The 27,714-nt window shown below is 46.9% G+C and overlaps 1 protein-coding gene across 1 annotated transcript in view; it reads right to left on the bottom strand.

Annotated features, from left to right (window-relative positions):
* Positions 1–27,714, bottom strand: part of LOC147640456 (sulfate transporter 4.1, chloroplastic-like) — a 186,622-nt gene that overhangs the window by 120,796 nt on the left and 38,112 nt on the right. Inside the window, exon 2 of the mRNA XM_086825348.1 lies at positions 23,064–23,112. Within this exon, the coding sequence (XP_086681474.1) occupies positions 23,064–23,112 (49 nt within the window). The remainder of the gene's footprint in view (positions 1–23,063; positions 23,113–27,714) is intronic.

Here is a 27,714-nt window from a genome sequence, read left to right on the forward strand (position 1 = left end):
AGAGAGAGAGAGAGCTGTATTAACATCTACTAGAGGCCGAACTCGACCTATGAGACAAATCAATGTACAACTGTCAATGTCTTCTGGATGTCTAGAAAAAAAAAAGGACAAAATGAACATGAAATAAACTATGAAAGTACTGAGCTGGTGGGGGGGTGTGATGGATGGAGCACTACTACTAGAGGCTCAGTATGCAACCTATATGCGCAGGGTATACAAGAATGCAATGCAGATTTGTCTAGCTCCAACCAGTACCATATTGGGGTGTAATATGTGATACATAGGCGATGGCGAGGCAAAAATACCTTGGAGCATGATCTCCGGGTGTGAGTGTAGGTGAGCTAGCCGCTCCTGGATATGGTGCTGATGTCGAGCCCGTATCTCTGTGATCTCCCTCTGATGTAGCCTGGGAGTCTGGTAGCCTGGTGCTCATGGTCTCCGTCTAGCTTGGAGGTCCGCAGCGCGCTGAAGTGTAACCCCCTCCTGTGTCGGGATAGGCACTGAGATAGATCTCTGGAAGAAATCAGTGAGCTGGAGTTGTCGCCCACCTCTCCCTATGGTATGAGTCCATAGCAGTGTCTCTCTGTGGCGCTGCGTCTCTAGCAAGAACTGGCCAAATCTGCGCTGGTCTGCGGACTCCATGATCTGGTGGAGTGAGGGATGTCCACTGAAGATGGTGGTGTATCTCTCTCTAATGACACTATATGCTGTGCATCTGCATACATAATGTTCCTCACTCTCAACCTCCTCCTGGCATAGTCTGCATATCCTCTCTGCTGGAAGAGTCTCTCTCGTGGCACCGTGTCAAATGCTTTGCGGAAATCCACAAAGCAGCAGTATAATCTCTTCTCCCGCATCCTAGCCTGGTCAATCATACATCTCAGAGTGAATATATGGTCAATAGTGGAGAAAGCTCGTCGAATCCGGCCTGCCCTGGTGCTCGCAGTCCCTCCTTCTTTGCATATGATATGAGCTCAACTCTGCCTCGAGCACTGTGCCATAATGTTTGGCCAATGTATGACCAATCATGATAGTCCGGTAGTTGCTGGGGTCTAGCATGTCTCCCGCTTTGTGGAGAGGCATGATGGTATGCATAGTCCACTCAGCTCGTAGGCCCTCCACTAGTGCCCTATTAAAGAGGTGAGCAACAAAGGGTCCCAGTGTGTCAGCTGCATAAATAAGATGCTCACTCTGTATACCTGTGTGGTCACCCAATCTCCCATGCTGTAACCGGTGGATAGCTCTCTCTACCATCGAGGCGGTAAAGAAAGTAGAGGTGGTAGGGCAGGATTCCTGTGGCTGTGGTATGGGCGGCTGCTGAGGGATATGGTAGAGGCTCTTTGCATATGTGTGCCATGTGTGTGGATCCTCAATCGGGGTACGAGGGCAAGGCTCTCTCATCCTGCGCCATGCAGTGGCTGCATCTCTGCTCATGAGTAGGTGGTATATATCCCAATACAGTGCCTCCTCATATGCACGCCTCTTACGGCGTGTGAGGATCCTCATCTGTCGGCTCGCCTGTCTCTGTGTAATGGTCCCCAGTGCTCTTTGGGCACGGAGGTGTCTATATGGCTCTTTGCACTCATCATCATACCACCGATTCTGGGGCGTGCTCCCAGATCTGTGTGTGTGTGCAATGTGTGTATGATAGGGGAAGCTGCGGGTGGCGGTCGTATGTAGTAGAGATGACAGCTGGGTGGTGAGTGTGTCTAGAGGTGATAGGGGATCCATCTGGAATAGCCCGTCATATACATGATGCTCATATATGTCTGCCAAGTCATGGGTGAAGTAGAAAGTTGTATGCGATGCCTGTGTGGGCTGTGTGGGTGTTGGTGTGGAGCTCGCCAGTGACAGTAAGACGTAAATCTAATCCGCACCAATAGGACAGGGGGGGATGTTGAAAGATGTCACTGCCTCTGTGGTCTCCATGGACCCCATGATGTAGTCCACTGTGCTACCACCCCCCCCCCCCCCCCCCCCCGCGGCGATCGTGGAAAGCATGTCAATGCTCCTAAATCCTGCCACTGTCTCATCCCGTTATAAATAACAAGATGGTGTCGCACTCCCAGCTCAAGTAAGTGATGACCATATGTGGTGTTATGTGGCCCCCATGTCCTCTGACACCCTATAAGCTCCCGTGTCCTCCACCTCTAGTGTGTGCATCACCTCGGGGTGCTCGAAATCATAAATGTCACACTGTTGGCTCTGTGTGTCCGTGCATTGAAGTGCCCCATAAGATGAGATGAGATGAGATGATATGATATGATATGATATATTAACGTCTTCAGAAGGCCAAAATGACCTATGAGACCAAAAAGGTTACAACAATTGGTGGATCTGATACAATGTCTGTGTAAGAAAAGCTAAAAACAACTAAACAACTAACTGAAACTAAAACAACTATGAGGAAAAGTACAGTACTAGGAGCTCCTAATGGATAACATCTAGGAGGAAAACTCCAGCAACAAAGGTAAGCATCATACACATCACTATCCAAAGAGAGAGAGAGGGTGCCTCCAGAGAGTACTGGAAGGGTGGAAGTCTGTCTAAACTGAACCCGTGGAGCTCAAACCAAGATGCTATCTGCGCATACCAACATGAAGTGTCTCCCTCCATGGCTAGCTGCTGAGAGGACTCTAAAGCAAGTCGTGCATACCGGTGTCGGGAAAGCTCCTGATTTGGCAAGAGCCTCGACTACGATCGGTGGTGCTCCCATCTCGGCTTTGATAAGCTCATGGGGTACCGAGGCCTTAGCCCGAATCATCCTGGAGATCATGGACACAAGTGGTCTCTCCATCGATCTCCATCCATCGTATGTGCGTCCTGATCGACTTTGACGATCTAGGCTAGGCCCCCAGATCTGTACTCCATATAGCATAGCTGATGTGACCAGCGTGTCAAAAAGCCACAGCTTAGTGTGTGGCTCCTGAAATTGTACCTATGAGCACATCCTCTCTAGACCTCCTAGTGCTGCATATCCTCTAGTCAATCTGGCCTCTGCTGCCCCCCTCATGGAAAATGTGGGCCTAGTGAACACCACTCCAAGATATGTGTATAAGTCAACACACTGTCTCCTGCCCATATGTGAAAATAGGCGTTGATCTCCAGACCCACTTAGCTGTAGTGTTAAACACCATAACCTTGGTCTTACCGAGGTTAACTGAGAGCCCATTCTCCTGTGCATAAGCACATGGACATTATTGTATCACTTTGGTCTCATAGGCCCATTGGTCTTTAGTAGACTCTCTCTCTCTCTCCACAGTTGGACCCTTTTGCAACCTGCTCCAACCACGTAGGTCATGTAGCCTACCCTGCCTTGGCCTCTTTGCATGTCTCTGCAAGCTCTTTGCAGAGTGCACTTCCGCCTCTCCCATTGCCCATATTCTTGCCTCCCCCAAATCGATTTTCCACAAAAAATTAACTTTCCCCCAAATTTGATTTTTGTCCAAATCTTTGCACAGAAATGAAGAATATTCCAATCGTATTAAAGAAATTAAAACAATTGGACCAACTGCAAGTTGCCTTGAAGACCCAAAGATGGCATAGGCAAACACAGGAACCAAACTTGCATCTGTAAACAGGGGCAAAATAAACAAACATCAATTTCAAAAATATGTCTATGGACTCTCTGGGACGTCACATCTCTTTCTTTCTTTTTTCATAATAAGGAGTTGTATTAAAGAAACAATCTACAAACACCACTGTCCTACATAAAGCTCAAGTAAGAAAGTAGGGCCACAAGGCCAACATGCTAGAGTGAAGAAGTGCCCTCAACCCCTATAAAACAAATAGAGCCGTCGTGCGAATCAGCCTCATCCATGGAAGGGCTGAATTCTCTGTAATGACTTGTGTCGATACCTTAGAGGAAATTTGCCACATCAAAATCCCGCACACTCATCGAGTATGCCCTCGAATCCCAGACTGAGAGTCAAAGAGAAAGGCAATCCTGGTAATCCAAATACATACCTAGATGAATCCAAGAACATGCCCAAATTCACATTTTAGGAACGTGCATGTTATATACTCATGGTAGTCAACCCACAAGACTATATAACTATTAACTCCATTATGCATAGTATAGACTAGATACTACGACATCCATTATGCATAGTATGGACTAGATACTAGAAAGGAAATCCTAGTCATCCAAATATGCCAAAGACCTGACCATCTGAAAATATGATATAAATTCAGCTAATCCTCCCCAAGTGAAACATTAGGGATGCAACCAAATATCCATTGACGTCGAGTAACACGAGAGCCCGTAATGGCCAGCCATATTTGAGAAATGCAGTCCCAAATCTGTCTCGCAACTGGGCAATACACAAACAAGTGCTGACAAATTTCAAGATTTGTAGTACAAAAAACACAATGACCAGAAGCTATCTTGCGACCTCGAAGCTGGTCCCCCACACGAAGCCCACCCACCAAGACTCTCCAAATGAAAACCTTTCCTCGATACGAAATCTTGGAATGACAGCCCCTCATCAATACATCTTTCCACCAGCTTGTACTGCAATGTATTTTCCAAACTTTGTCAGCTTTCATTGAAACCCAGCTCTTATCTTTCACCAACATATGATAAATCACATTCGTCGAACGGGTGGTGAGATTCTGTGGTTTCTTGAACATCCAATCTTCCCATGGATACAAGCATAGTAACAGGGGATGGAGGGGACGGAGGGCCGGGACGCGGAAACGCCGTCCCGAGTCGGCGATTCGTTCCGGTACGGGGGCTGGGGACGGAGGGGACGCCTCAGGCAGATGCGTCACAAGGGGACGCCGTCCCAAGAACGGCGGAACGGTACGGACTGGAACGGGACGCGGTTTCTTTCCGCCGTTTTTTTCCCCTTTTTTTCCCGCCGTCCTCTCTTCGCTTTTTTTCGCCGTTTTTTTTTTCTTCTGCCCGTTGCGTTCCTCCCATTGGAGGCTAGCAACTCCATATACATTTCCGTGCAAAGGTTGGCCTGGCTGCCATCACCCGTGACCTGAGCCTATAAGGCTTGTGCCGAGTGCTCTCCTCTCTCTCTCTCCCACTCTCTCACTCTTGGCCAGCCGCCCCAGTCTAGAGCTTAAGGCTTAAGCAACAAGCGCTCTAGCCTCTCTCTCTCTCTCCCAGTGCCCAGGGCCAGGCCCCATGTATCAGATGTCACATGGTTGTAACTTTGGTCTCATAGGTCACTTTGGCCTTTTGAAGACGTTAATATAACATTTCATTTCTCTCTCTCTCGAGTCTCAACCCGCAAGCTTTCTCTAGGCTCTAGCCTCTCCCACTCCCTCTCTCTCTCTCTCTCTCTCTCTCTCTCTCTCTCTCTCTCTCTCTCAACTTTCACCCTCTCTCATGGCATCTTCTTCACAAGCAACCTTCGGCTCTGCACGTCGTGGTGGTGCTAGAAGAACTGATGGTTGGTCATGGTGGTGAGAAGAGGTTAATGCCAATCACCCTGGAAGTGGAGGAGGTTCACGCCCGTGGTCTTGCAAGCTTTGCCCCTATAGGTGGATGAGTGGGTCAAACAAAGTGAGAGCCCACCTTATGCATGAGTCCGGGCACGAGGTTCGATTTTGCACGGGAATCACATCGGAGAAGAGAAGGGAGCTTCTTGAGCGCATTGCCGGAAATGAGGCTTTGAGGGCTGCAAGGCTGGCACGTGTGGCTGTGGATCCTGGAGCATTTGTGACACCACTTGAGGAGAAGCGGTCCATCCATGGTCTCGCTGCATATTCCCGTGGGCGAGATGTACTTTATTGCTTCACATGATGCCTCAGGGACAGGGAAGAGTGCAGACGTGCTTGCAGCAGAGTGGGCAAGTGGCATTGAGCTCATGGGCCCGGAATGTGTGGTGGGTTTTGTTGCAGATGACAAGGCTGCAAATAGGGCACCTGGAGCTATTATTGAGGGCATGTATCCACACATGACTATGTCATATTGCATGGCACATTGTTTGAACAATTTTTTAAAGGATATTGGAAAGAAGTCATGGATTGAGCCAATCATTCAGGAGGTCAATCAAATGGTCACATTTGTCTTGAACCACCAGTTCGCCACGAGTTCTCCAAGAAATCAAGGCTCTCACTTCTCAAATACTCAGACACCCGATTTGCCTTCAACTTCTTGATGCTGGCCCGCTTGAGGGAGTGCAGTGGTGCATTGAGGCAGCTCTTCATCAGCGACGAGTTCGCCACTTCTTCATTGGCTTCAACAGCCATAGGCATATTATACAGGGAGCATGCAGAGAACACTTCCTTTTGGGAGGATGTGAAACGCATTGATGCTATGGTGAGGCCTATTGTCCACTTGTTGAGGCTTGTAGATGCTATGCAGCCATGCATCGGGAAGGTGTATGAGGCAATGGATAGACTGATAGAGAAGTTGCAAAAGCTAGAGCCCGATGAGGACAAATACGAGGAGATTCGTTCTTTATGTGTGACGAGGTGGAACTCCTATGCCTCTCCTATGCATGCAGCTGCATATATGGTGGACCCTGAGTTTCAGGGTAATGGACAGGAGGGCGACAGAGGGGTCAGTGATGGTTGGAGGCATATCTTGGATCGTCTAGTGCCAGATGGAGGCATTAGGCGCAAAATCAGAAACCGGCTTGCTGCATACAGGTCCTTTCGTGGTGCTTTTGGTTGTGCGGATGCACACGAGGATAGGTTGAAGGTTGGGGCTGCTTTGTGGTGGGAAGACTATGGTTCAGATGGGCCTAAGCTGCAACACTTCACATTCTCAGCCAAGCTGTAAGCTCCTCTTGTTTGGAGCAGCTTTGGAGTTCTTACAGCCATATTGCATCAAAGAAGAGGAACCGCCTTGGTGTAGAAAAGGCCAATGATCTTGTCTTTGTAAGCGCAAACTTGCGAATGCTTTGCAAGGGTGCGACTGCAAAGGCAGATCCCTTTACTCGGTGGGAGATGGAGCAGGAGGAGGAAAATGAGCAAGTGGAGACACAACAGAGCCCAGAGGATGATGCCACTACTCACGCTCCAGCCTCCGATTGAGCATTGCAGCTTGCAGGCTCTATGATTTATCATTTAGCTATGTTCCATTGTTTTTACTTTTGAGTCTTGACTCAGCAATTTATGTGCATTGTAGACACTAGTCTTTTGTTATTTGATAGTGATCATCATTCCATGCTTATATATTGGTTTGAACTTTGTCGGTGTACTTAAGTCTTATTAGCGCCTGTTCGGTGTTTGCGCCAAGTATTGCACATTTAAAGTGATGCGTTGAATGTTCAAAGTGTAAAAACATAAATGTTATTTTATTTAGTGTGCTTTGTAGTCAATAAATTGCATATTCCATATGCCGTCCCCGTTCCCCCATCCCCGTTCCCGTTCCCGTTCCCGTTCCCCGTCCCATGTTACTATGGATACAAGGCACTTAAATTTGGAATGCTACCAAAAGAACTAACTTTCTCATGAATCAAAGCCCATAAGCCACCATACCCACCTTGAGCACCACGTCACAGCGGCCCATGAGGGATGTATTAGGGTGATATGAGAGCTCTCTGCTCATGTACCTAGATCAGATTTTATAGTTCTAGATTTTTGTTATCTTTCTTTATTACTATTTTGTACCCAAGATGATGTACCTCAAGGATATGATGTAACCTTTTGGTCTCATAGGTCATTTTGGCCTTTTGAAGACGTTAATACAACTTTCTTTCTCTCTCCCCCCACAACAATATGTCCTCTATCCCCACGGTTGCAACCTACTCCAGCCACGTAGGTCATGTAGCCTGCCCTACCTTGGCCTCTTTGCACATCTGTGCAGGCTCTTTGCACAGCGCACAGACCCTTTGCACCCCACAGCCCTTATTGTACAGGTGCCCAATCCCCCATCACACACGCTAGTCATTTCAAGCGTTCTGCGTCTTCCATTGCCCTACATTCCTGCCTCCCCTAAATCAATTTTCCACAAAAAATCAAATTTTGATTTTTGCCCTAATCTCTGCACAGAAAAGAAGAATATTCCAAACATATCAGAGATTTCCCCCAGAATCAAATTTTTTTCCCTTTTTTTTCCAGCACAATTTTTCACCTTGCACAATCTCTCTCAGAAATACACCAAAAAAAGTAGTTATTCTTTTTTTTTCCAGAAAGGAGAATCAAATTATACAAAAGGAGTTCCCAAACCAAAAGGAAGGGAAATGTCAGCCAATCGGGGGCATTATGCTGCCATAAGAGCCCCAAAGGAGTGGCAAAGAAGAAAATACCATGATTTCACTCTCATAAATCTATTGCCCTTTGTCTATGCAGCTCTAGCAGATCCCTGTATGAGGGCCCAGGTGGCCAAAAGAGTGAACGATGTTACTCCATATACTGCAAATACACAGGGTGTCATAAACCTGAATACCCTCAAAGCCCTCTAAGCATCTGGCCTTCCAGATATGCCACACCGTGATACTAGCGATAATCTCTGAAGTGGTGTCAATACTCAGCGAAGGTGGTGTGTATCGTGACTAGGGGAAATCCTGAAGCAAATATCTTTGAGCTATGCGCCTACGGACAAGTAAAACAGGATATGCTCCCCTTCCTTCAAAAAGAAGCTGTGGGCCAGACTGAGTCAACCATGTAATAGCACCCCAAGTAATATAGAGAGGACACTCAATCTGTCCAAGAGTTGGGCTATAGATACCCAGATTGGCAAATCCTTTGTGCTCCTCTGCACTCCCATAAGCAATGATACACTGTCTTGGATGGGCATCTAGGATAGGGATCCATGTCAATAGATCTCCACTGGTTTTGGTGAGCAACCCACCCTGTAGAAACAGCCAGAAGAAATAGGCTACTTGGCTCCTCTTGTATGAGTGCAAGAGTCTCTACCAAAATCTTCTCTAAATGGGGAGTGTAAGGCCTTAAGAGTGGCAACTTTCTGGGGTGTTAGGTACCTGGACACTAATCTATGGATTAGGGACTAGTCCGGTGGGTTTGGGGGGGGGGGGGGGGGGGGGGGGGGGGGCACGCGGGGGGTGTTGGGGGGGCAAGATTAGGGATTACATGGGTGAACTAGCCTATTACTTCATGATCTCGTTAAGGATTAACCTTGGTTTTCAGCTGTGTTTAGGGAGGTTCAGGGAAGGACTTTTACATTTGGTATTAGAGCAACCCTAACGTAGAGGCTAAAGAGGTATGCGTGTCTAGGCATTGATGATGTTGGATTTCCCAGGTATGACTCTCATCGTTTCTCTTTCTATCAAATTGATGCTCTACAGAAGTTGTACAAGATTTCTATTGGCGTCAAGGTTGCAAGAATAGTCGGGGATGCGCCAATGAGGTGATAGTTCAAGTGGTGAAGGTGTTTGCCTTGGACCAAGAGGTCCTGGGTTCAAAACCCCCCTTGGTGCTTCCTCTGCGGCATCGCCTATGCGCAGGCGCTTGCAAGCGGTGAAAAATCAGTAACTACACGGAGGATCTTGGGCAAAAGGCCAATCAGAAAAAAAAACGAATAGTTGGGGATGCAAGGAGATGATTCGCTGTTGCTTGATATGTGTGTATGACTATAGCGAGTACCAAAGGACTATCAGCGGCTGAGGTTTGCAAGGCGTGAGGCCTATGATAGCCAGCCTTAGGGCAGTCGAAACTGGCTACCCTAGGCAGCTATGCTGAGCAGCCAGCCAACCAAGCAGGTGGCCCATCAACCAAGCGGCCAGACCTGAGCAACCAGGCCACGTAGCCTTGGCGTTTTTTGTAGTAGAGTTATGCACAGAAGGAGAAGGCACAACAAGGTGGGGGCAGCGAGTAGAGAACTGTGCGCACGAAACCACAGAGGACTTGATGCTATGCGCAGGGGAGAAAGCCAACAAAAAAAAGGCATTCGCAGGTCAAACATTTTTTTTTAAATGGATGGAGCACATGAAAAAACAGGCCGCCAGGTTCAAGAAAGAAAAGAAGCATTGTTTTTTTTTGGGGAAAAGCAAGATGACAATGTGATGGTCGATGACCTGGTCACTAAGGTTAACTTCAAGGCAAGAATGACCTTGTTAGAGCAGCAGATTACGTACCTGACTAACACCATGGTTGTTCTGCAAGCACCTTTCGCTGGTTTGGTGACAGGAGGGGAAGCTGAGACAGCTGTGGTTGCACCCTCTTTTACTCCAGAGACCTGCACGGGGGAGAAAAAGCAGAGGACTCAGGAGACAATTGACTCCTGGTTCCACCGGTGGGCCATAACGGACTGACAATTGAGTGGGTTCAAGGAGATCCAATAGTACGTGCATTATTTAACACCTGGCTAGATGTTCCTTCCACTTGGCTTTATCTTGCTTGGTTAGCTAACTTGATGACAAAATCTGTTCTCTCGGAGGGTGGCTTGCCCCATTTGGTGTAAAGTGCTTCCGTTATCACATTGACATTAAATCCGCCATCTAAGCAGGCTGAAATACATAGGAATTGTTAGCGCCCTTAGCCTATCCTGACAATCACTCATAGCATCTACTCAAATCTCCTGGATCTTACCTAAGCGAGTATGAAACTCCGCTCATAGACCTCCAACTGCTTACTGCCGATACAATCCAAATCTTCTCTAAGAGTTGGAAGCTTCACTGTAATCCAACTCAAATCCAAGAGTTGAAATATGAGGTAGGACACTCCATCATCACGGTGTGTCCTACCTACTCAATTGTCATACCAAACGGCATCCTGCATTGGTTGTCAGCACTTGGTGCAAATAAGTTCCAGCATCTCATTACCCCCATCACAAGTCCAAGCAACTCATGCTCAGGTAACAACTTGTATCAACTCTCCCACCTCACGCATGTCCATGCATGTGAAATAAACGTTCACGTGAGAGAATTCCACTAAGTACGTACCATGTACTGAAGGCAAAATATACCAAACACAAGATCTCCCCTATCCAAAACTGAATGGAGCCTGTGTTCAATCATAAGATCTCCTTTGTCCAATCCTCACCTAAGACCAAACCCAACAAGTGTTTCCAATTTAGGAAAATTATAACTGCCAACACCCTCTATCCTAACTCCACACTTCCATCAAAGTCCATTTTACACTCAAAACCCTGACTTCTTGGAAGTCCCCTGTGGATGTCAATAGAAAGGTGGTCCAAATCCACTAGAAGCGAGGGATCATCCTTCAATCACCGAGCTTCTTGCTCGCAGAAGATTACCAACTAAAGATACTTGTTCCTAGAGAACCAATCTTTCTCCCAAGTCACCTTCAAGCCTTGGCCCAAAAGGCTTGACTCCTTGAGCCATTCCAACTCCTCACATCATCTTGCATTCCCTACCCATCCACTGGAAAGGCAATAAGCACTTCTGGATACCATAACCTCTCTGAATGCCATAGCATGACATGAGCCAGCAACTCAAGTTTGGCTCCAACTACTCTTTCAACCCACCAAAATGGGCAAAAACTGAAGGTCAACTTCTCTAAAAGCTACAGATGTCCCACCAATCTCAACCATCTAGAGAGATTCTATAGGACAATTTTCACAACGTCCAGAACAAGAGAGGTTCTGTCAACCAGTTCTCACACTAGTCCCTCCAAGACTCAAATGATTTTGAACCTCGACATTCGTAAGGACAAAATACTTTGATTGACTAACAAAACTTAGGCAAGTAAAAACTCCCCATCTGGTATTCTGTGTGTCCTTTGTCCTCGTAAATTGTGAAAAAGTTTCCTTGGTAATAGAAATCCCACCAAAAAGGATTCACGTCACGATTCAAGACTTGCGGAGTCAAGAGTATTGAGCCACTCGTGGACCCACCAATATGTGTGTGGAATCTTGCTCGAATCCCACATACCATGAGCCTCCTGACACCACATGATAACCTTTTTGTCATTGATGGGTGAAGGTAGAGAGCAACCGTAAATCTTGGGCTCACCACTACCCTTCCCCATGGGATCATGGATAATGTGCTCCCAATCATCTTCCAGTGTTACCATTGGTGGCGGGTAAAATCCAAGCCAACCCAATGGCTTTACGTACTCAAAGTCGTTATTATTGACCGAGTCCACATCGTAACTGCCAACCGACTAGTCGCACATAATTGCTCCCCATCAGCTCCATAATATTCCGTTGCACACTAGACTTGTGTGCTTACTTGGAAAGGAGGATTTACGGGTCGAAAGGAAGAGAAAGTGGAGGAAAATATTGGAGACATCGAGTTTTTTTTTCTTTTTTCCAGAAAGGAGACTTTATTAAGTATGAAAAAATTTTACAAAATGGAGATTTCACACCAAGAAAGGTGGAGATCTCAACCAATCAGGAGCCCTGTGCTGCCAATAGGGTCCCAAATGAGAGGACGTGAAAAAGATACCGATGTCCCACTCTCTCATAAACTGGGCGCGCTTCCTCTCCGCAGCCCATAAAAATCCCTGGATTCTCGCCCAGGTAGCCATAATGGTGTGAATAATATCACTCCAAATCCTGCAAAGACACTGAGAAACAAGAACGGGAGTACCCTCAATGGCCTCGGTGCATCTAGACTTCCAGATATTCCAGGCTGAGATGCTAGCAATAATCTCCCAAGAACTATCTAACCTCTGTGCCGGAGGGACAAAGTGTGAAAGTGGCAAATCCTGAAGACAACACTGCTGAGCAACTCCTTGCCTAACCATAATGGCCAAGCTCCTGTCAGTCCCCTCGAATCTCAGCTGTGGCCCAGACTATGTCAACCAAATGATAGAACCAAAAGAAATGATAGCATCCCTCTTAATCCTACCAAAGAGGTGTGCAATCGCAGACCAAACCCTCTGTGCTTCCCTGCATTCCCATAAACAATGGCAAACTGACTCCGAAACTCCTACACATCTAGGGCATGCTGGGCAAGCACCAGTACCTGACCTCCACTGATTGGTGGCCAGACCACCATGAAGAGAAACCCAGATAAAGGAGGAAATCTATGGCTTCCTATAAGAATTCCACAATCTCCGCCAAAAAACCCTGTGAATGTCAGTCGATATGCCATAGGATTCCCAATGGGATCTAAGAGTAGGGACACTACTTGCACACAAGAACACCTCCTAGTATGAGAAACAATGAAGAGGAGGGTGTACTTTTACAGGGAGAAAAAGCTGCCCCTTGCTTTTAGTTTTTAAAAAGCTAGGCCCTTGTTAAAATTAAACCACTTTGCTTTTTTTTTAAAGCCTTGGCCTTTTTTGTTTTTTTTTTTTACATGCCCCTTCTTGCTTTTTAAAAAAAAAAGCTAACCTCACTTTTCTTAGCCCCCCTCTCCTACACGCGACCCATCTACTGTGCAATCACATCCTCCGGGCTCCCTCTGCTCTTTTGCATATCCACGCTCTCTCTTCCATCCGGCTGCCCTAGGCCTATGCACGTGTCTTGCCATCGCTCTACCTAACCCACACTTGTTTCTGCCTCCATCACACAGGCATGCGCACTGGGCCCCGTTGTGTTTCTAGTGCTTCTAGGCAGAGCCGCTTGTGGTGCGTTCAAGGCCCGGGCTATGCACCATGTGACTGGGCTGCACTCCATGCGCTTAAGACCCTCTCGTCATAGATGCCAATATTCCAGGCCGTCATATACATTCAGCATGTCTACACATTGCATAGAGATCACCCCCCACAGTTAGCTTTGGCGTCCTCTAGACAGTTGGCAGAGGAGGATCCTAACAATTGTTGGTATGCACGCACCACCAGTTGGTTCGAGTCTCGTACTTTTCAGATGGCCCACCTCCCTCCCTTTGACTACAGCCTGGACTCCCCCTATCTTGATCTCTCATGGCAAGAGAAACCCCATCATCCACCTAGATCTGTTCACATAGACCGGACATGGATATCCCACAAGACAATGAAAGGACAACGCAAAAAGACACTTATATACTCTGCCAATGTATTCATACTTTGCAGGACATGCATTAAAAAGACTTCAAAAGGGTATGGCTTTATAACATTAGCGGACTCCATGGACTAACAGGACAAACTCTTGACAAATATTAATGGGGCTTATTACATCCTGATCATATAATGACAGATGATTACCAGGCATGATAGAATAGATGACATCTTTTGTTCATAAGAAGCTCTTCTTCAAATGTTTCTGTTGCCGAGTCTTTTGGAGGAATCAGCTCGTGCTGCTGCTGCTAACCCCCACCTTGCCCTGCCGCCCCCCGCCTCTGCCCCCCGCCTTGCTGCCCCCGTGTCAGCCCTGCTGCCACCCACTGCCCCCACCTCTGCCTCTTGCTGCCCTCCCCCTCTGCCTCCTGCTGCCCTCCCCCTCTGCCTCCTGCTGCCCCCGCCTCAGCCCTGCTGCCCCCCGCCTCTGCCCCTGCAGCCTCCATCTCAGCCCTGCTGCCCTCCCCCTCTGCCTCCTGCTGCCCTCCCCCTCTGCCTCCTGCTGCCCCCGCCTCAGCCCTGCTGCCCTCCCCCTCTGCCTCCTGCTGCCCCCGCCTCAGCCCTGCTGCCCCCCGCCTCTGCCCCTGCAGCCTCCATCTCCCTCTCTGCCCATTGCTTTTCCTTGAGCAGCTGTTTTTAATCTGATTCAAGTTGGCCACCCACCATTGATTGGCCTTATGGCTTCCGCCACAGCCAATCCATCTTCACCCCCACAGGCCGGGAGGATCATCCAATTTTTCGCAAGACGAGCTCACCTCTCTCCAACATGACATTGACATTGAGGTCCATACCACCCTTATCGCGAGGGTTTATGGCTCCCACCCCTCTTGCTCACAAGCCCGTGAATGGCTTCTAGCAACTCTCCCTTCGGAGCTGATTGTGCACTTCCAAGACACACATCTGATTGGTCGAGGCTTCTTTCAAGTGGACTTTCTTTCTCCGGAAGCTACTTCTCAGGTGTTGGTTGGCATCCCCTTTCCTCTTGGCCCTAGGAAGATCTTCTTCTTTCAGTACCAAGTGGGCTTTGATCCAATGGTGGAGGTTCAGCGCCTTACCCCGGTCTCATTGTGGTTCCCTACTCTTCCTCGGTCTTATTGGAAGCTCTTAGCTTCCATTGGGGCACACCCTTTGGCTAGGTTTTGGAGGTACTGGCCCTTCCATGCTCTCCCACCTTAACTTCCACGGCTGTTACCGCAACATCTAACGGAGTACCCCGGGTTTCTGTGTTGGCTCTTGATGCATCGATTACTCATGATCATATCATGTTTCAGAGACCTTACAGCTCTCATTACCACCGAACGATGGAGATTGCAGGTAGACCTGACCAGTGTCGGATTTGTCGTCGAGACAAGGCCACATTGCTAGAGATTGTCCCAAATGGAGAGGCCACGCTAGGAGGCGGCGTGGTCTTACCCAACAGATGCCTCCTGCACCTGCGCAGACACCAATTGCCCCTGTGCCCGTGCAGACAACACACCATTGGGTTGTGGTTAGAGATGGCAGGCGACTCGGACCCCCGTACTTGCCCCCCTTATCCACACTACTAGAGGAGCACCCCAACCCTTGTGCAGCTCTTGCCTCACAAGATGTGGATCCTTGTTTGGAGGATGAGGCTCTGCAGGCACATGATTTGAATCTCACAGGAGGATGTTGCATTACTGCAATGCCAGGCTTCTCAACACTCGACAAATGCATAGGATCCCTACTCTCAAGCCTCATTGGGAGAGTTATGACATCTCTCTAGTGATACATTGCAGATATTGGCATAGGCTTTGGCATTCATGCAGAAGGAGCCAGATCTCTCATTTCTTTTGGTTATTTTTACATGGTGGTCTACCCACCAATCAGTGGAGATTGGTTTTCGGTGTAGCACCTACCTGTCCAAGATGTGTGGCAAATTCTAAGACTATACAGCATTGTTTATGGGGATGCAACACGTTACACTGCACAGTGTATTTGGGGTTCTATAGCCCAACTTATGGGCAAATTGAGTGGCCGCATCATGTATGTTTTGTTAGCAGTCATCTCCTGTCTGTACATTACACACCAGGGCCATTGTTGCGGGTGTGCCCGCCCATTTAGGTGTTTCCCCATTTTTTACTGGTCGTGGGGCTGTTGTTTGCTGTTTCCCCATTTTTACTGGTCGTGGGGCTGTTGTTTGCTGGACGACTTGTGCCCTATACCTAGCCGACTACACTTTTGCTGGCCGACTGCCTGTTTGCAGTCGTGGACAATCTCCAGCAGCCAATCTGCTGTCTTTTGCTTGGCCGACCAGCATAGGTGGGTGGTATTTAGCGGGTGGTATAAATACCACCCATGGTCTCCCACTTCTGATTTGTACCGGATCTTGTATATAACCAAGTTTATACAGCTTCTCGCTCTCTCTCTTCTGCGTTTTTCTCTCTACTGTATTTGTCTTCTACGTGGGCACATCTTCAGTGTGGAGTTCTGCGTTTTCCTGCTCTCAGTCGTTTGTCTCATATCCACTGCGTATTCCGACATGGTATCAGAGCTCGAGGTTTCTTGAAGACCTTGGAGATATTGGAGAGCTTGAGGGACTGTTGAAGACCCTGGACAGCTTGTGAGAGTTTCGGGACGGTTCGTGATTGGTGCTAATTGGAGACTTTGGTGGACCGTGCGGGACGTGGAGAAGCAGGTCGAAGCAAGGAAGGCAGCCTCTTCTTCAAAAAATTTCCCACCCACCCTCCCTTCACAAGACCAAGATCACTCCCCGAGATGGCAGCAGATTTGCTTGAGATGGCTGAGAAGAGCACGTAAGGATCCCTACTCTCCCCACATTCCCAGTGGATCGATAGTTGGATGAGACCAACTACGGCATATGGAAGGTCTGTCTTGGAGTCTTATGACTTGGCTGATTTCATTGTGATTGGTGTTCCGTGGCCGGAGTTGGAGGATGGGGAGCTTTTACCCCTTACTCGGAAAGAACTGTCATGTGCATGTTTGCCCATGGACAAATCCAGATGCTAGTCCAGAAGAGGCAACCAGTAAAAGATAACTAGAACTAGGATTGTGGAGCACAGAGTGCAGATTTGCTAGGGAGGACACGGATGCTAAAACACGCGGACGCTCTGGGGGTCTTCTTTCAGCCCTAAACACTCTTGGAAACCATCTGATGCAAAACGCAGATATAGAGAGAGAGTAGAGAGAGAGAGAGATGTGCTGGAAATTCAGTATATTGATATGGTACAAAAAGGTACCTCTACTACAGCCATAGGCTGCCTTGTACAAAAGGTGGTGAACACCCAAAATCTTGTCCTACTCTAGGACCCTAAGGACCCACTCCCTAAAGGGGTGAATAATTACAATGAGGAGCAACTAGGCCTTATATAATCTCTTTGGAACATTGAAGTGCTGGCCGACCAGCAGTCGGCCAGCCGACTGGACCAAACCATACAAACGCCGATGCGCCTGTCTTCCACCATGCAGCGACCACTCTTGTTCTCAGCCGACAGCACCTTCTGGTCTTCTCCAAGTCCTCCCTAGCAAATCTGCACTCTATGCTCCACAATCCTAGTTCTAGTTATCTTTTACTGGTTGCCTCTTCTGGACTAGCATCTGGATTTGTCCATGGGCAAACATGCACATGACAAAAACGGGAGGCTCAGGCGGCACAGTTGTGGGATCATGTCAATGCCCATGTGCGTTCTTTCATCTTCCTTAATTGCACACCACATGTGATTAATCATATCAAACATATGACGCTGGCCAGAGGGATTCGGCAACATTTGGCTTCTCTATATAATAGGGTATCACCTATAAAGTGGATCTCCTTAGAAGTGCAGATGCAGGTGATGGATCCTGCAAAGTCTTCAACGATGCGGGAGCACATCAACAAGTTGCAAGCTCTTCAGCAGGACGTTCTTCAAGCTAGGAAAGAGATATCTTTAGAGGACATGGCCATCACTTTGATGTCTCATCTGACCTCTCAATACTCGGATTTCTACTCCTTTTTTATCACCAGTGGCAGGCTCAGCACCATCACATGGGAGGAGCTTGTGCCTATGGTCTTGGGCTAGGAAGAGCGTTTCACGAACCCTCCACGAGGCAGAGGTTCTGAGGCCTTCACTAGCCAGCGGTCGAAAGGCCGGTAAGGGGAAAGGGAAGTCTTCACAAGAGAAGTCTCATGAGCCGGAGCGGTGCAAATTCCTCAGCAGTTCATCCTCTTCGCGCAGCGAGGCGGTTGGACTCACCGCTAGGGACACTCGGGATTGGATTCTAGACAGTGGTGCTTCCAGGCACATGACTCCTTCCCGAGAGTTATTACAGGATCTTACAAGGCACGCAGGTCACATCCTACTTGGTGACAAGTCCACTATCCCTATTCACAGTGAGGGAAGGTTAGAGATCGTTCCTGATTGCAGAGGGGGGAAGCATTCCTCCCAGGTTCTTTATGTCCCATCCCTTGGTTTTCATCTGTTGTCAGGGCATGCGGTTTGCAAGACTAGCGTACGGGTGGAGTTTGATGAGCATTTTGTTGCTCTACGAGACAAAGTAGCAGGCCATATTGTATGGGAAGGCAGAGTGGAGAATGGGATCTGCAAACTCTCCGCACTCTCTCTTACAGGTTCTCAGTTAGGTGATTTGTGGTAGTTTCGTCATGACCACTTGAAAGTGGATACGTTGCGGCAGGCTTTCCAGGACCAAATGGTGGATGTCTTGCCACATGATGGCAGCAGCCAGGAACATTCTAGTTCTTGCATTTGTCAGTCAGAGGAACCTTTACAGGTAAACTATGCTTTGATGTCTCGTATCATTCGGAACAAAGAGCCTCTTGTAGTTGAGGAAGCTCTTTCCCAGGGGACTTGTAGGAAAGCCATGCAAGTGGTAGATGGTGATTTGCAGGAGGAGGTGTCAGTTCAGTAGCCTCCAAGCTTTGTGGTTCCGGGTTCAGAGGGGTTGGTTTACAGGTTCTAGAAGGCCTTGTATGGTCTTCAACAGGTTCCTAGGACTTGGCATACCAAAGTTACAGTTGATGATCCTTGTGAGCAGGTTGATGCCTCCTTGTATCGGAAGAGGTTTGGTTCATTGATTTGGTTGCTGAACACCAAATTGGACTTGAGCTCCCGATGGGGCTGTTGAGCTCATTCATGCAGACACCTTTGAAGACTCATTGGGACACACGATTTCGGATCTTGCGGTATCTGCAGGGTACGAAGGATCTTGGATTCTTCTATGACACTAGAGGGGGAACGACGGATGGAGTCAGACTCCACGGTTGGAGTGACTTAAATTGGGAAGGAGATCCAGACATGAGGAGATCTATATCAGGCTACGGAATTACCCTTGGCTCAGGAGCTGTTTCATGGAGCAGCAAGAGGCAGCCAACTTTTGCCTTGTCATCTACAGAGGCAGAGTACCGAGTTGCTTGTGGTGCTGCTTGCGAGGTGGTGAGGTTGCAGAGGTTACTTGGCAAGATTGGGTTTCCACTAGCGGAAACCACGGTCATCCAGAGTCACTTCGTTCGTGAGAAGTTTTTTGCTGATGAGATCTTGCTAGAGTTTTGTTCGACGAAGGACAATGCCGCGGACCTCTTCATGAAGTCTCTACCTCAGGCTATGCTCCGGCAGCACTCCAACTCACTGGGGGCACTCCAACTCACTGGGGTTGGTTCCACATCCACGAGCTGAGAGGGGGTGTTAGCAATCATCTCCTGTCTATACATTACACACCAGGGCCATTGTTGTGGGTGTGCCCTCCCATTTAGGTGTTTATCCATTCTTCCATGTATTTCCCCATTTTTATTGGTCGTGGGACTGTTGTTTGCTGGCCGACTTGAGTTGTATTGGCCGACTTGTGCCTTGTACCTCGCCGACTGCACTTTTGCTGTGGCCGACTGCCTGTTTGCAGTCATGGACAATCTCCAGCAGCCAGTCGGCTGTCTTTTGCCTTGCTGACCAGCATAGGTGGGTGGTATAAATACCACCCATGGTCCCCCACTCCTGATTTGTACCAGATCTTGTATATAGCAGAGTTTATATAGCTTCTCACTCTCTCTTCTACGTTTTTCTCTCTACTGACACATCTTCAGCGTGGAGTTCTGCGTTTTCTTGCTCTCAGTTGTTTCTCATATCCGTTGTGTATTCCAACAGTTACTTGGGGGGCAGTTGCTTGGCTCTCCCAGACTCGTCCGCTGCTTTTCTACGAGCGCAATGATACAGACATTGTTATTTTCATTCGTAGAGGTATTGCCCAGCATAGTTTGTTGCAGGATGTCACTCATTTACATTATACACCCCCCAGACAGTGGATTGACACCAGCTGGGAGATTGTTGCCAGTATTACAGCATGGCAGATCTGGAGAGCTAGATGCACGGAGACCATTGAGGGTGCCCAGATTTTTTAGTCACTATATGGGGTGATATCATCCTTACTCTCATGGCTACTTGGGCTCGTATTCAAGGGTCCTCTCGTTCCGCACAGGCAAAGCGCGTTGTGTTTATGCAGGAGTGGGACCATGGCATTTTCTTTTCCTCTTGTCCCACAAGTCTTTCATGGCACCATGATACTCCTCAGTGGTTGGATCACCTTACATATTAGGGTGATTCTATTCTATTCCGGCTTATAGCCGTGATTGTTGTATGCCTTTTTCATACTCAATAGAAGTCTCTTTCCTTTTTTTTAAAGAAAAAAATGGGGTACAAAATGGCATAAACCATCCATGTATGTCGGAGTAACTAATCCAAAAGCCCACCAATTTGTCCCAATTGATATGCCCTCCCATTTCAAGACAACACAAATCCAAGCCTTTCTGGAAGCAACAGATGGTCCTCATAGATCCCTCCAGAAAACAGCAATATTATCAGCCAGCTCAATGTCCATAGGCTTCTCCTCATTGCTGATGGGTAGACTCACGACTGCCTGCGAGCAAAGATATAGGCTCATGGCCTCCAAAACAGAAGAAAATGAAAGACAGGCAGAGAGACGTCCCTGGCAGATAGACCTGGAAATCCAAAATATATTTTCTCTACAACCCAGGCTGAGTACCTGGCTGTGGTTTATACTCCTTTGTTACCTATAGATGGATTTTTTCACCGATGTGTGCATGCATGTTTTTTTGGGGGGAGGGGGTGTGTGGAAAGGACGGTGTGGAAATCACCTAGAGAATTTTAGAAAGGTTCTGTAGTAGAAAAATCGAAGACTAACATAATGGACTGAAAACTCTTGCAACAACAGTACTAATAATTGCTGTAGTTGACCCTAGTAGATTATATGTGGTGAAAATGCTGCAAACAAATGCTGGCTATTGGACAGTTGGTAGCATCATGGAAGCAAGAGGCTAAGAACTACACCCAGTCCAACCAATAATGAAGAGTAGTTTAATGTTATCCTACCTTCAAGCTTTGGAAACATTGAAAAGACCATGAATCCTTAGAAGATTTATATGATCGTCCCAATCTAGTATGTAAAGGTGAATGCTATACTCCTTTGTTACCTATAGATGGATTAGAAAGGTTCTGTAGTAGAAAAATCGAAGACTATATGTCAAGTTAAATAAGTCTGTGGATTCATTATGTTCTTTCATGGACTTTGAGAAAAGACGCCAAGTTGCATTGCTTTGTCAAAAAATTTGGACGGCTTGAAGAATCAAAAAGATGCTGCTAATGCACCAGGCAGTGATAAATGAAAACATAATGGACTGAAAACTCTTGCAACAACAGTACTAATAATTGCTGTAGTTGACCCTAGTAGATTATACGTGGTGAAAATGCTGCAAACAAATGCTGGCTATTGGACAGTTGGTAGCATCATGGAAGCAAGAGGCTAAGAACTACACCCAGTCCAACCAATAACGAAGAGTAGTTTAATGTTATCCTACCTTCAAGCTTTGGAAACATTGAAAAGACCATGAATCCTTAGAAGATTTATATGATCGTCCCAATCTAGTATGTAAAGGTGAATGCTTTAAAAAGGCGGATTGCTTGTTCTCATGCAAATTCTTAACCAAAAGTGAAAGAGCATATCAATGGGTGGGCCACCCAAAACCAAATAAAGTTCATGATGCAATCTTCTTAGTTTCTAATCATTAGCCATGATTAAAGAATTCGTTAATTCAAGAACCAATTCTTGGGTTATGTGGACTACCACTCACAGGGCAGTTTTGAAGGGTTGTTTTTGCTAAACCAGAAACAGCTGAACATGAGCTTAAATGATCACCCTGCATCTTATGGGGGGCAGACCAAATACCAAATTAAGTCATAGAAGGTATGCTGAGAGCATGGGTCCAAGAAACCCACTGATTGGGAGAAGTACCTCCTCATGATAAAACTCGCCCACAACAGTGCTACACTCGGCATCACACTTTTGTCCATTCATGCTTATGTAAGAGTATCTGGTAACAGGTCTATCCTTGTAGACGTGATACATGATACATGGGCAGGTGCATGAGGGAGAATATTTACCACCATCTTTTCATCTTGGGACAATTTCAAGTGAAACAAAGAGGTTAATCAGGGCCTGCCAACTTTTCTTCTGAGAAAAATAGAAATTTCTCACAGGGCACTATGGAGAAAATGGGTTTACCTATAAATCAACCGAAGGAAGACAATAGCCCTGGAAACTATTTCTACCTCTTCATTCGAAATCTCACCAATTCTCTGCTGATGTTTGGGTCCAGCACGAGGTTGTCTGAAATCGTGGTCGATTGCTAGTGGCCATGCCGCCAGAGATCATCTAGTGACAGAACCACTGGTGTGGGGTCAAATAAGGTCTTACCTGCAAAAATCACAACTCTCTCCCCAATCACAGTTTTTTTGGGGGCATCTCACTGAATCCTGATCAGGACACCATTTTGTGGGGCCGATGCCAATCGTTGTCCTCCTCATTGATCACCAGACCCGTGCAATGCTTCACAAATCCTTTTGAAGAGCAAATTAAGTCCCTGCTTTTCTTGCAAAGGGTTTGTTGTTGCATTAATTGATAAATTGCATGGCAGATCCCCATGGGTAAACTTTAATGCTGAAACTAACTATTTGGACCGATGAGTAACTCCAGGACAGCGCATATGCAGATGATACCACAGCCTTCATGTAACTCTAGGACAGCTCATATGTAGATGATATGACAGCCTTTCTGTAACTCTACAACAGCGCTATGTAGATGATAGCATAGCCTTTCTGTAGAGAAGTCTTCAACGTATTCTGCTGATAAAATACTAACAGAAAACTCCACCTACATTCACTTTATCAAAAGACTAGCTAGATGCACCCATGACATAAAGGCCTGTTACTTACAAAGCCCGTAAATAGACTGAAGACCAGCCAGCCTTGCATAGGACATTGCCTGTTCAATAAACAACAAAGCCCTCCACATAAGTTGCTGTCATAAAAACTAACAGATGCAAAAGTAAAAGTCTTGAAAGAAAGCTTTAAAATCTACAAATGAGTGCCTATACATCAAGCCTTCCCCTCTTCCAAAACAGCACAAACATGAGTATTTATTTTGCTGGTGTATGAAACAAATTTGAATCATTGCATAGATATGAAAATTTGATATCAAACAAAAACCTTGTGATACCTCTTCTTTGAAAACATTGTCAATTTGGCACGTAAAAGAAGCAGCACTCTTGGCAAGCATTAAATTTCAACTGATGCAATACACTCAGTAATAATAATAATTCCCATAAATATGTAGAGAAAGCCTTTCATTCTTCATCCCTTTACAATAGATTTAAAAACATATTCTTGTAAAGTACCAAAGCAAAAAACTTGTTACAGGTTTACAAATATTGATGTCTAAGAAAGCACAACAACATTCTAGACTTCCATTTGAGGCATATAGTAAAGAGAACATCATGTCATTCTTCAGCTCAAACAGGAAAGTGCAAACTAGAGTTGCCAGGCAGAGAGAGAAAGAAACAAAGATATATTAAGCTATGTTTTGTTTCTATTTTATTTTCCATTCCATGATGACATATGCCATGGACATTATTGTATCACTTTGGTCTCATAGGCCAATTGGGTGTTTAGTAGAGAAAGAAAGAAAGTGATATATATGTCTACATAAGGCGAAAACGACCCATGTCCCAAATATATAATTCAAAGACAATGTCCGTTCAAATAAGAAAAACCTACATGAAACATTCTACTAATCTACTGGTAAATCTGCAATGTCAAGCACCAATGACAATAACTTCCACTAAAAATTACACGGTATTGTTTTTTTTGGGCTTCAGCTTGGGTTCTCTTTCGAAAATCCTCAATGAGTGCTCTACCTTCACGATAGACTGCCCACTTGCCTTCTTTCTAAGCTCTAACCTTGGCTAATTCTGTATTCTTTTGCTTGAGTTGCATTGGGATGAGTTTCTCAGCAATCCATATCTTTGTACCCTTAAGTTTGCTCGATTGTTTTAGGACCCCAATCATATCCTTTTTGCAACAAAAAGTGATTACTGCGTGATTACCATCTTGAAACTGAGGCAAACCGCAAACCTGGAGATCTCCAGCTCCACATCATTCTCAAAGTAGCCATTTTTGTCTAGCTCAATATTCAATACATAAGAAATAACAACCACAGTTAATGGCCCTCGGTTTTGAAACCTAAATTTCTATTGTACTTGCCATGGTCGTCAATTGTCGGTCTCTATAAAGGATGTTTAGAAAATAAGTGCCACTAGGAAACAAATTCATCAATCAATGGGACATGCTCAGCTTGAGTGCACACAAATCATGTTGACGGGAATTTGTGCATAGAAAGAAAATCCCAAGGCAACAACTAGGCATAATGTCTGAGTGAGCTGGGCTTGAAGCTGAGAGAAAGAAAGAAAGAAAGAAAGTTGTATTAACATCTTCAAAAGGCCAAAATGACCTATAAGACCAAAAGGCTAGATCATATCCATGAGGTACATCATCCTGGGTACAAAATAGTAATAAAGAAAGATGACAAAAATCTAGAACTATAAAATCTGATCTAGGTACATGAGCAGAGAACTCTCATATCACCCTAATACATCCGTCATGGGCTGTTGTGACATGGTGCTTAAGGTGGTAAAATTAAGCCACGAGAAGGTCCTGCGATGATGGGAGATGATGGCCCGGATCCTCCTGTGGTGGTGTGGCCGTGGTGGGCAAGGGCCATGGGGCGTCGAGCTCTCCATAACTCAATGGCTCTGTCAAGTGTCACACCTCTCGGCCGAGCTCCTGCACTAGCTTGTGGTGCAGGTATGGTGGGTGGATCGGCCCTCAGAGTGCTGGTATGAAAGAAGTCGGTGAGAGCTCTCTGTGCTGGTCCTCGAGCAAGTACAGCTGATCTAGACCTCACTAAGGACTCCTTGTGTTTGCGAAGCTCTAGAAGAAAAAGTCCCAGGCATCCCTAATGAGAGAAGTCCACGATCCTCGAAAGTGGTTCGAACCCACCTCAGAAGAGGCAATGGAACCTCCCCAAATCTCATAGTATACAGGGCATCAGCATATATAATGATCCTCTATCTCGGGCTCTATGTGACAGAGCTGGCATATCCTATCCTCTCGTGCGGCCGCCCTGAACCCATATCTGGCAGTCTCCAAGTGATCTCTGTAGAAGGCCATCTTCGTCGCCAGTGACCGACTACATGAACTCCATGTCCTCTGAGTATCCAGTTTGACAATGTCCTTCCAACCATGTTCTGCTATGTGCGGGTGAGAGCAAATGACGGGGACTCTATGCTATACTGGAACGGGGGGAGTGCCTTCATCTGCATGCTGTGCATGCCAAACCAAGTGCCTACCTATGCATAGCAACACTCTGTATCTCCCTCGAGTGTCAGGTGTCTCAAGGACTCCACAGCTAGCCGGGGGTATCTATGTAGTGGAAGCTCCCATAGCATGTGCTAGTATATCATTGTTTGGAATAGAGCCTCTGTCACTATCGGTGCAGCCCCCATCTCTGACTACACAATCTCATGTGGCACTGATGGCTTGCTCCTAGTCATGCACGAGATCATCGTCACTAGGGGCCTCTCCATCGGCTTGCACCCACATATACCTCCTCTGTATTTGTCTCGGCCAGCTCTCTCCTCTGTCTCCTCCTATGGTATAAGCTAGGAGCCCAGATGGGTGCACCACACAGTAGTGTAGGTGTAACTAGAGTATCAAATAGCCAAAGCTTCATCCTTGGCTCAAAAGAAGAAGAAGAAGATATATTAACATCTTGCAAAAGACCCAACGGGTCTATGAGACAAAAGGTTTACAATATGTCCATGGAATCTCATCATGGGAAAAAAAAAAAAGACAACATAACAAAAAAAACTAACACTAATCCCTAGGTAAATGTAGATATGTATGGATCATCATCGTCATCCTCATCATGGAGGATCACCATCCTCGTCATCATGGATACAGACTGGGTGTAGAGGATACAGGGGGGTGTGTGGAGAGAAGCTATCCATCGATGTGTGGTACGGGTCCATAAAGGATGTCCAGCATCGGCGAGGAGGTGAGGAGGGCCCCTAAATCTATAGGGCCAAGGAGAAGCTAGGACAAGGTGGCAGCTATAGATGCTCAATGGCGGAAGAGGATCTCATCAATCTGGGGCTGGTGAGCCTAGGGTGCTCGAGGTCCAGGAGGATGAGGCCATCTGGCTCTTGGAAGTGTGCTAGCACGAGGCAGGGTAACTCCAGTCGAGACGGGATCATGGGTCATCGCTACTATGGTGGCCTCATCCGTCTGAGCGTCTTCTTCCCACGGGTGGAAAAAATTGGAGATGTTAGACTGAGATGGGTGCCAAGGTCGAGGATGTCGTAGTTATTTTGTGTCATCGGATCTCCAACAAGAAGAGTCCGAGACCATGCTGATCTGGAATAACCCGAGATAATGGCCAAAGCCCCTCTCTGAATAGGCAGTGGAATCTCCCCCTGATCTCATAATACACCGGGCACTAACAAATATAATGCTCCTCTGACTCTACTCCTCCATGGCACAATCTACAGAGTCAGCTCTCTCTAGGGATCCCTACTGCTCTGCCAACCTCAATCTCAAGCCTATGGGATGAGACCCTGAGCTCACCAACTGCTATCCCCGTGGCATGTGACATGAAAACATCCAAGTACCCTGGCCTGTGTATGAAATCATCCTCTGTAAGCCTTAGAAAATGGTCACTGTAGTATTGCATCTTGGGTGGTAGGGGCTCCCCTGGGATAATCCATGTATCTCGAATGTGGAACTATAGCAAGTCATATCAAATTACCCGGTTCCTATCCACATGTGTGAGCCTGGTGTAGGGGGAATCTAGGTCATACTGAAATGGGGGTAGTCAGCTCATCTGTAGTCCATGTGTAGTGAACCATGTGGGACAGAAGCATACTAGAATGGATGCCCATGTGAGTCTGCAATAAGCACTATATCTCCTCTGAGAGTCCTCCGGGGCATCTCACCCTCCCAACCATCGACTCATATTAAAGCAATAATGCCGAGAACTGCAGGCGCTGTAGTAGGCGATCATGTGGCACCGTATCAAAGGCTTTGCGGAAATCCACAAAGCAACAGTAGAGGCGTCGGCCATCAGCCTTCGTCTACTCAATGAGGCTCCTGAGTGTGAAGATGTGATCCAGGGTAGAGAAGGTCCGCCTAAACCCTGCTTGGCCTCGTGCTCTATGCCCCTCTCTCCCTGCCAATGTGCTGGGCTCTGTTTCCAGCACGAATCTATATAGCTTGGCCAAGGTATGGTCAATCATGATGTTATTGGGCTCCATAGTGTCCCCAGCTTTATGTATGGATGAGATGATGTGTGATGACCAAGTGTGGGGAAAGCCTTCCGCCAGTGCCCTCTTAGACATGTAGGCCAAGAGGGGTCCAACGGTGTCGGCATCATGTGATAGGTGCTCTGATCTAATCCCCTCACGATCCAGGAAGCAGCTGTTCTGGAGTTTCCGGATGGCCTTTTCCAGCACGGGTGATGTGAAGAAAGTAG

Source organism: Cibotium barometz, chromosome 3, assembly GCF_041138505.1.
Source record: "Cibotium barometz isolate CiBa-2024 chromosome 3, ASM4113850v1, whole genome shotgun sequence".
NCBI lineage: Eukaryota > Viridiplantae > Streptophyta > Polypodiopsida > Cyatheales > Cibotiaceae > Cibotium > Cibotium barometz.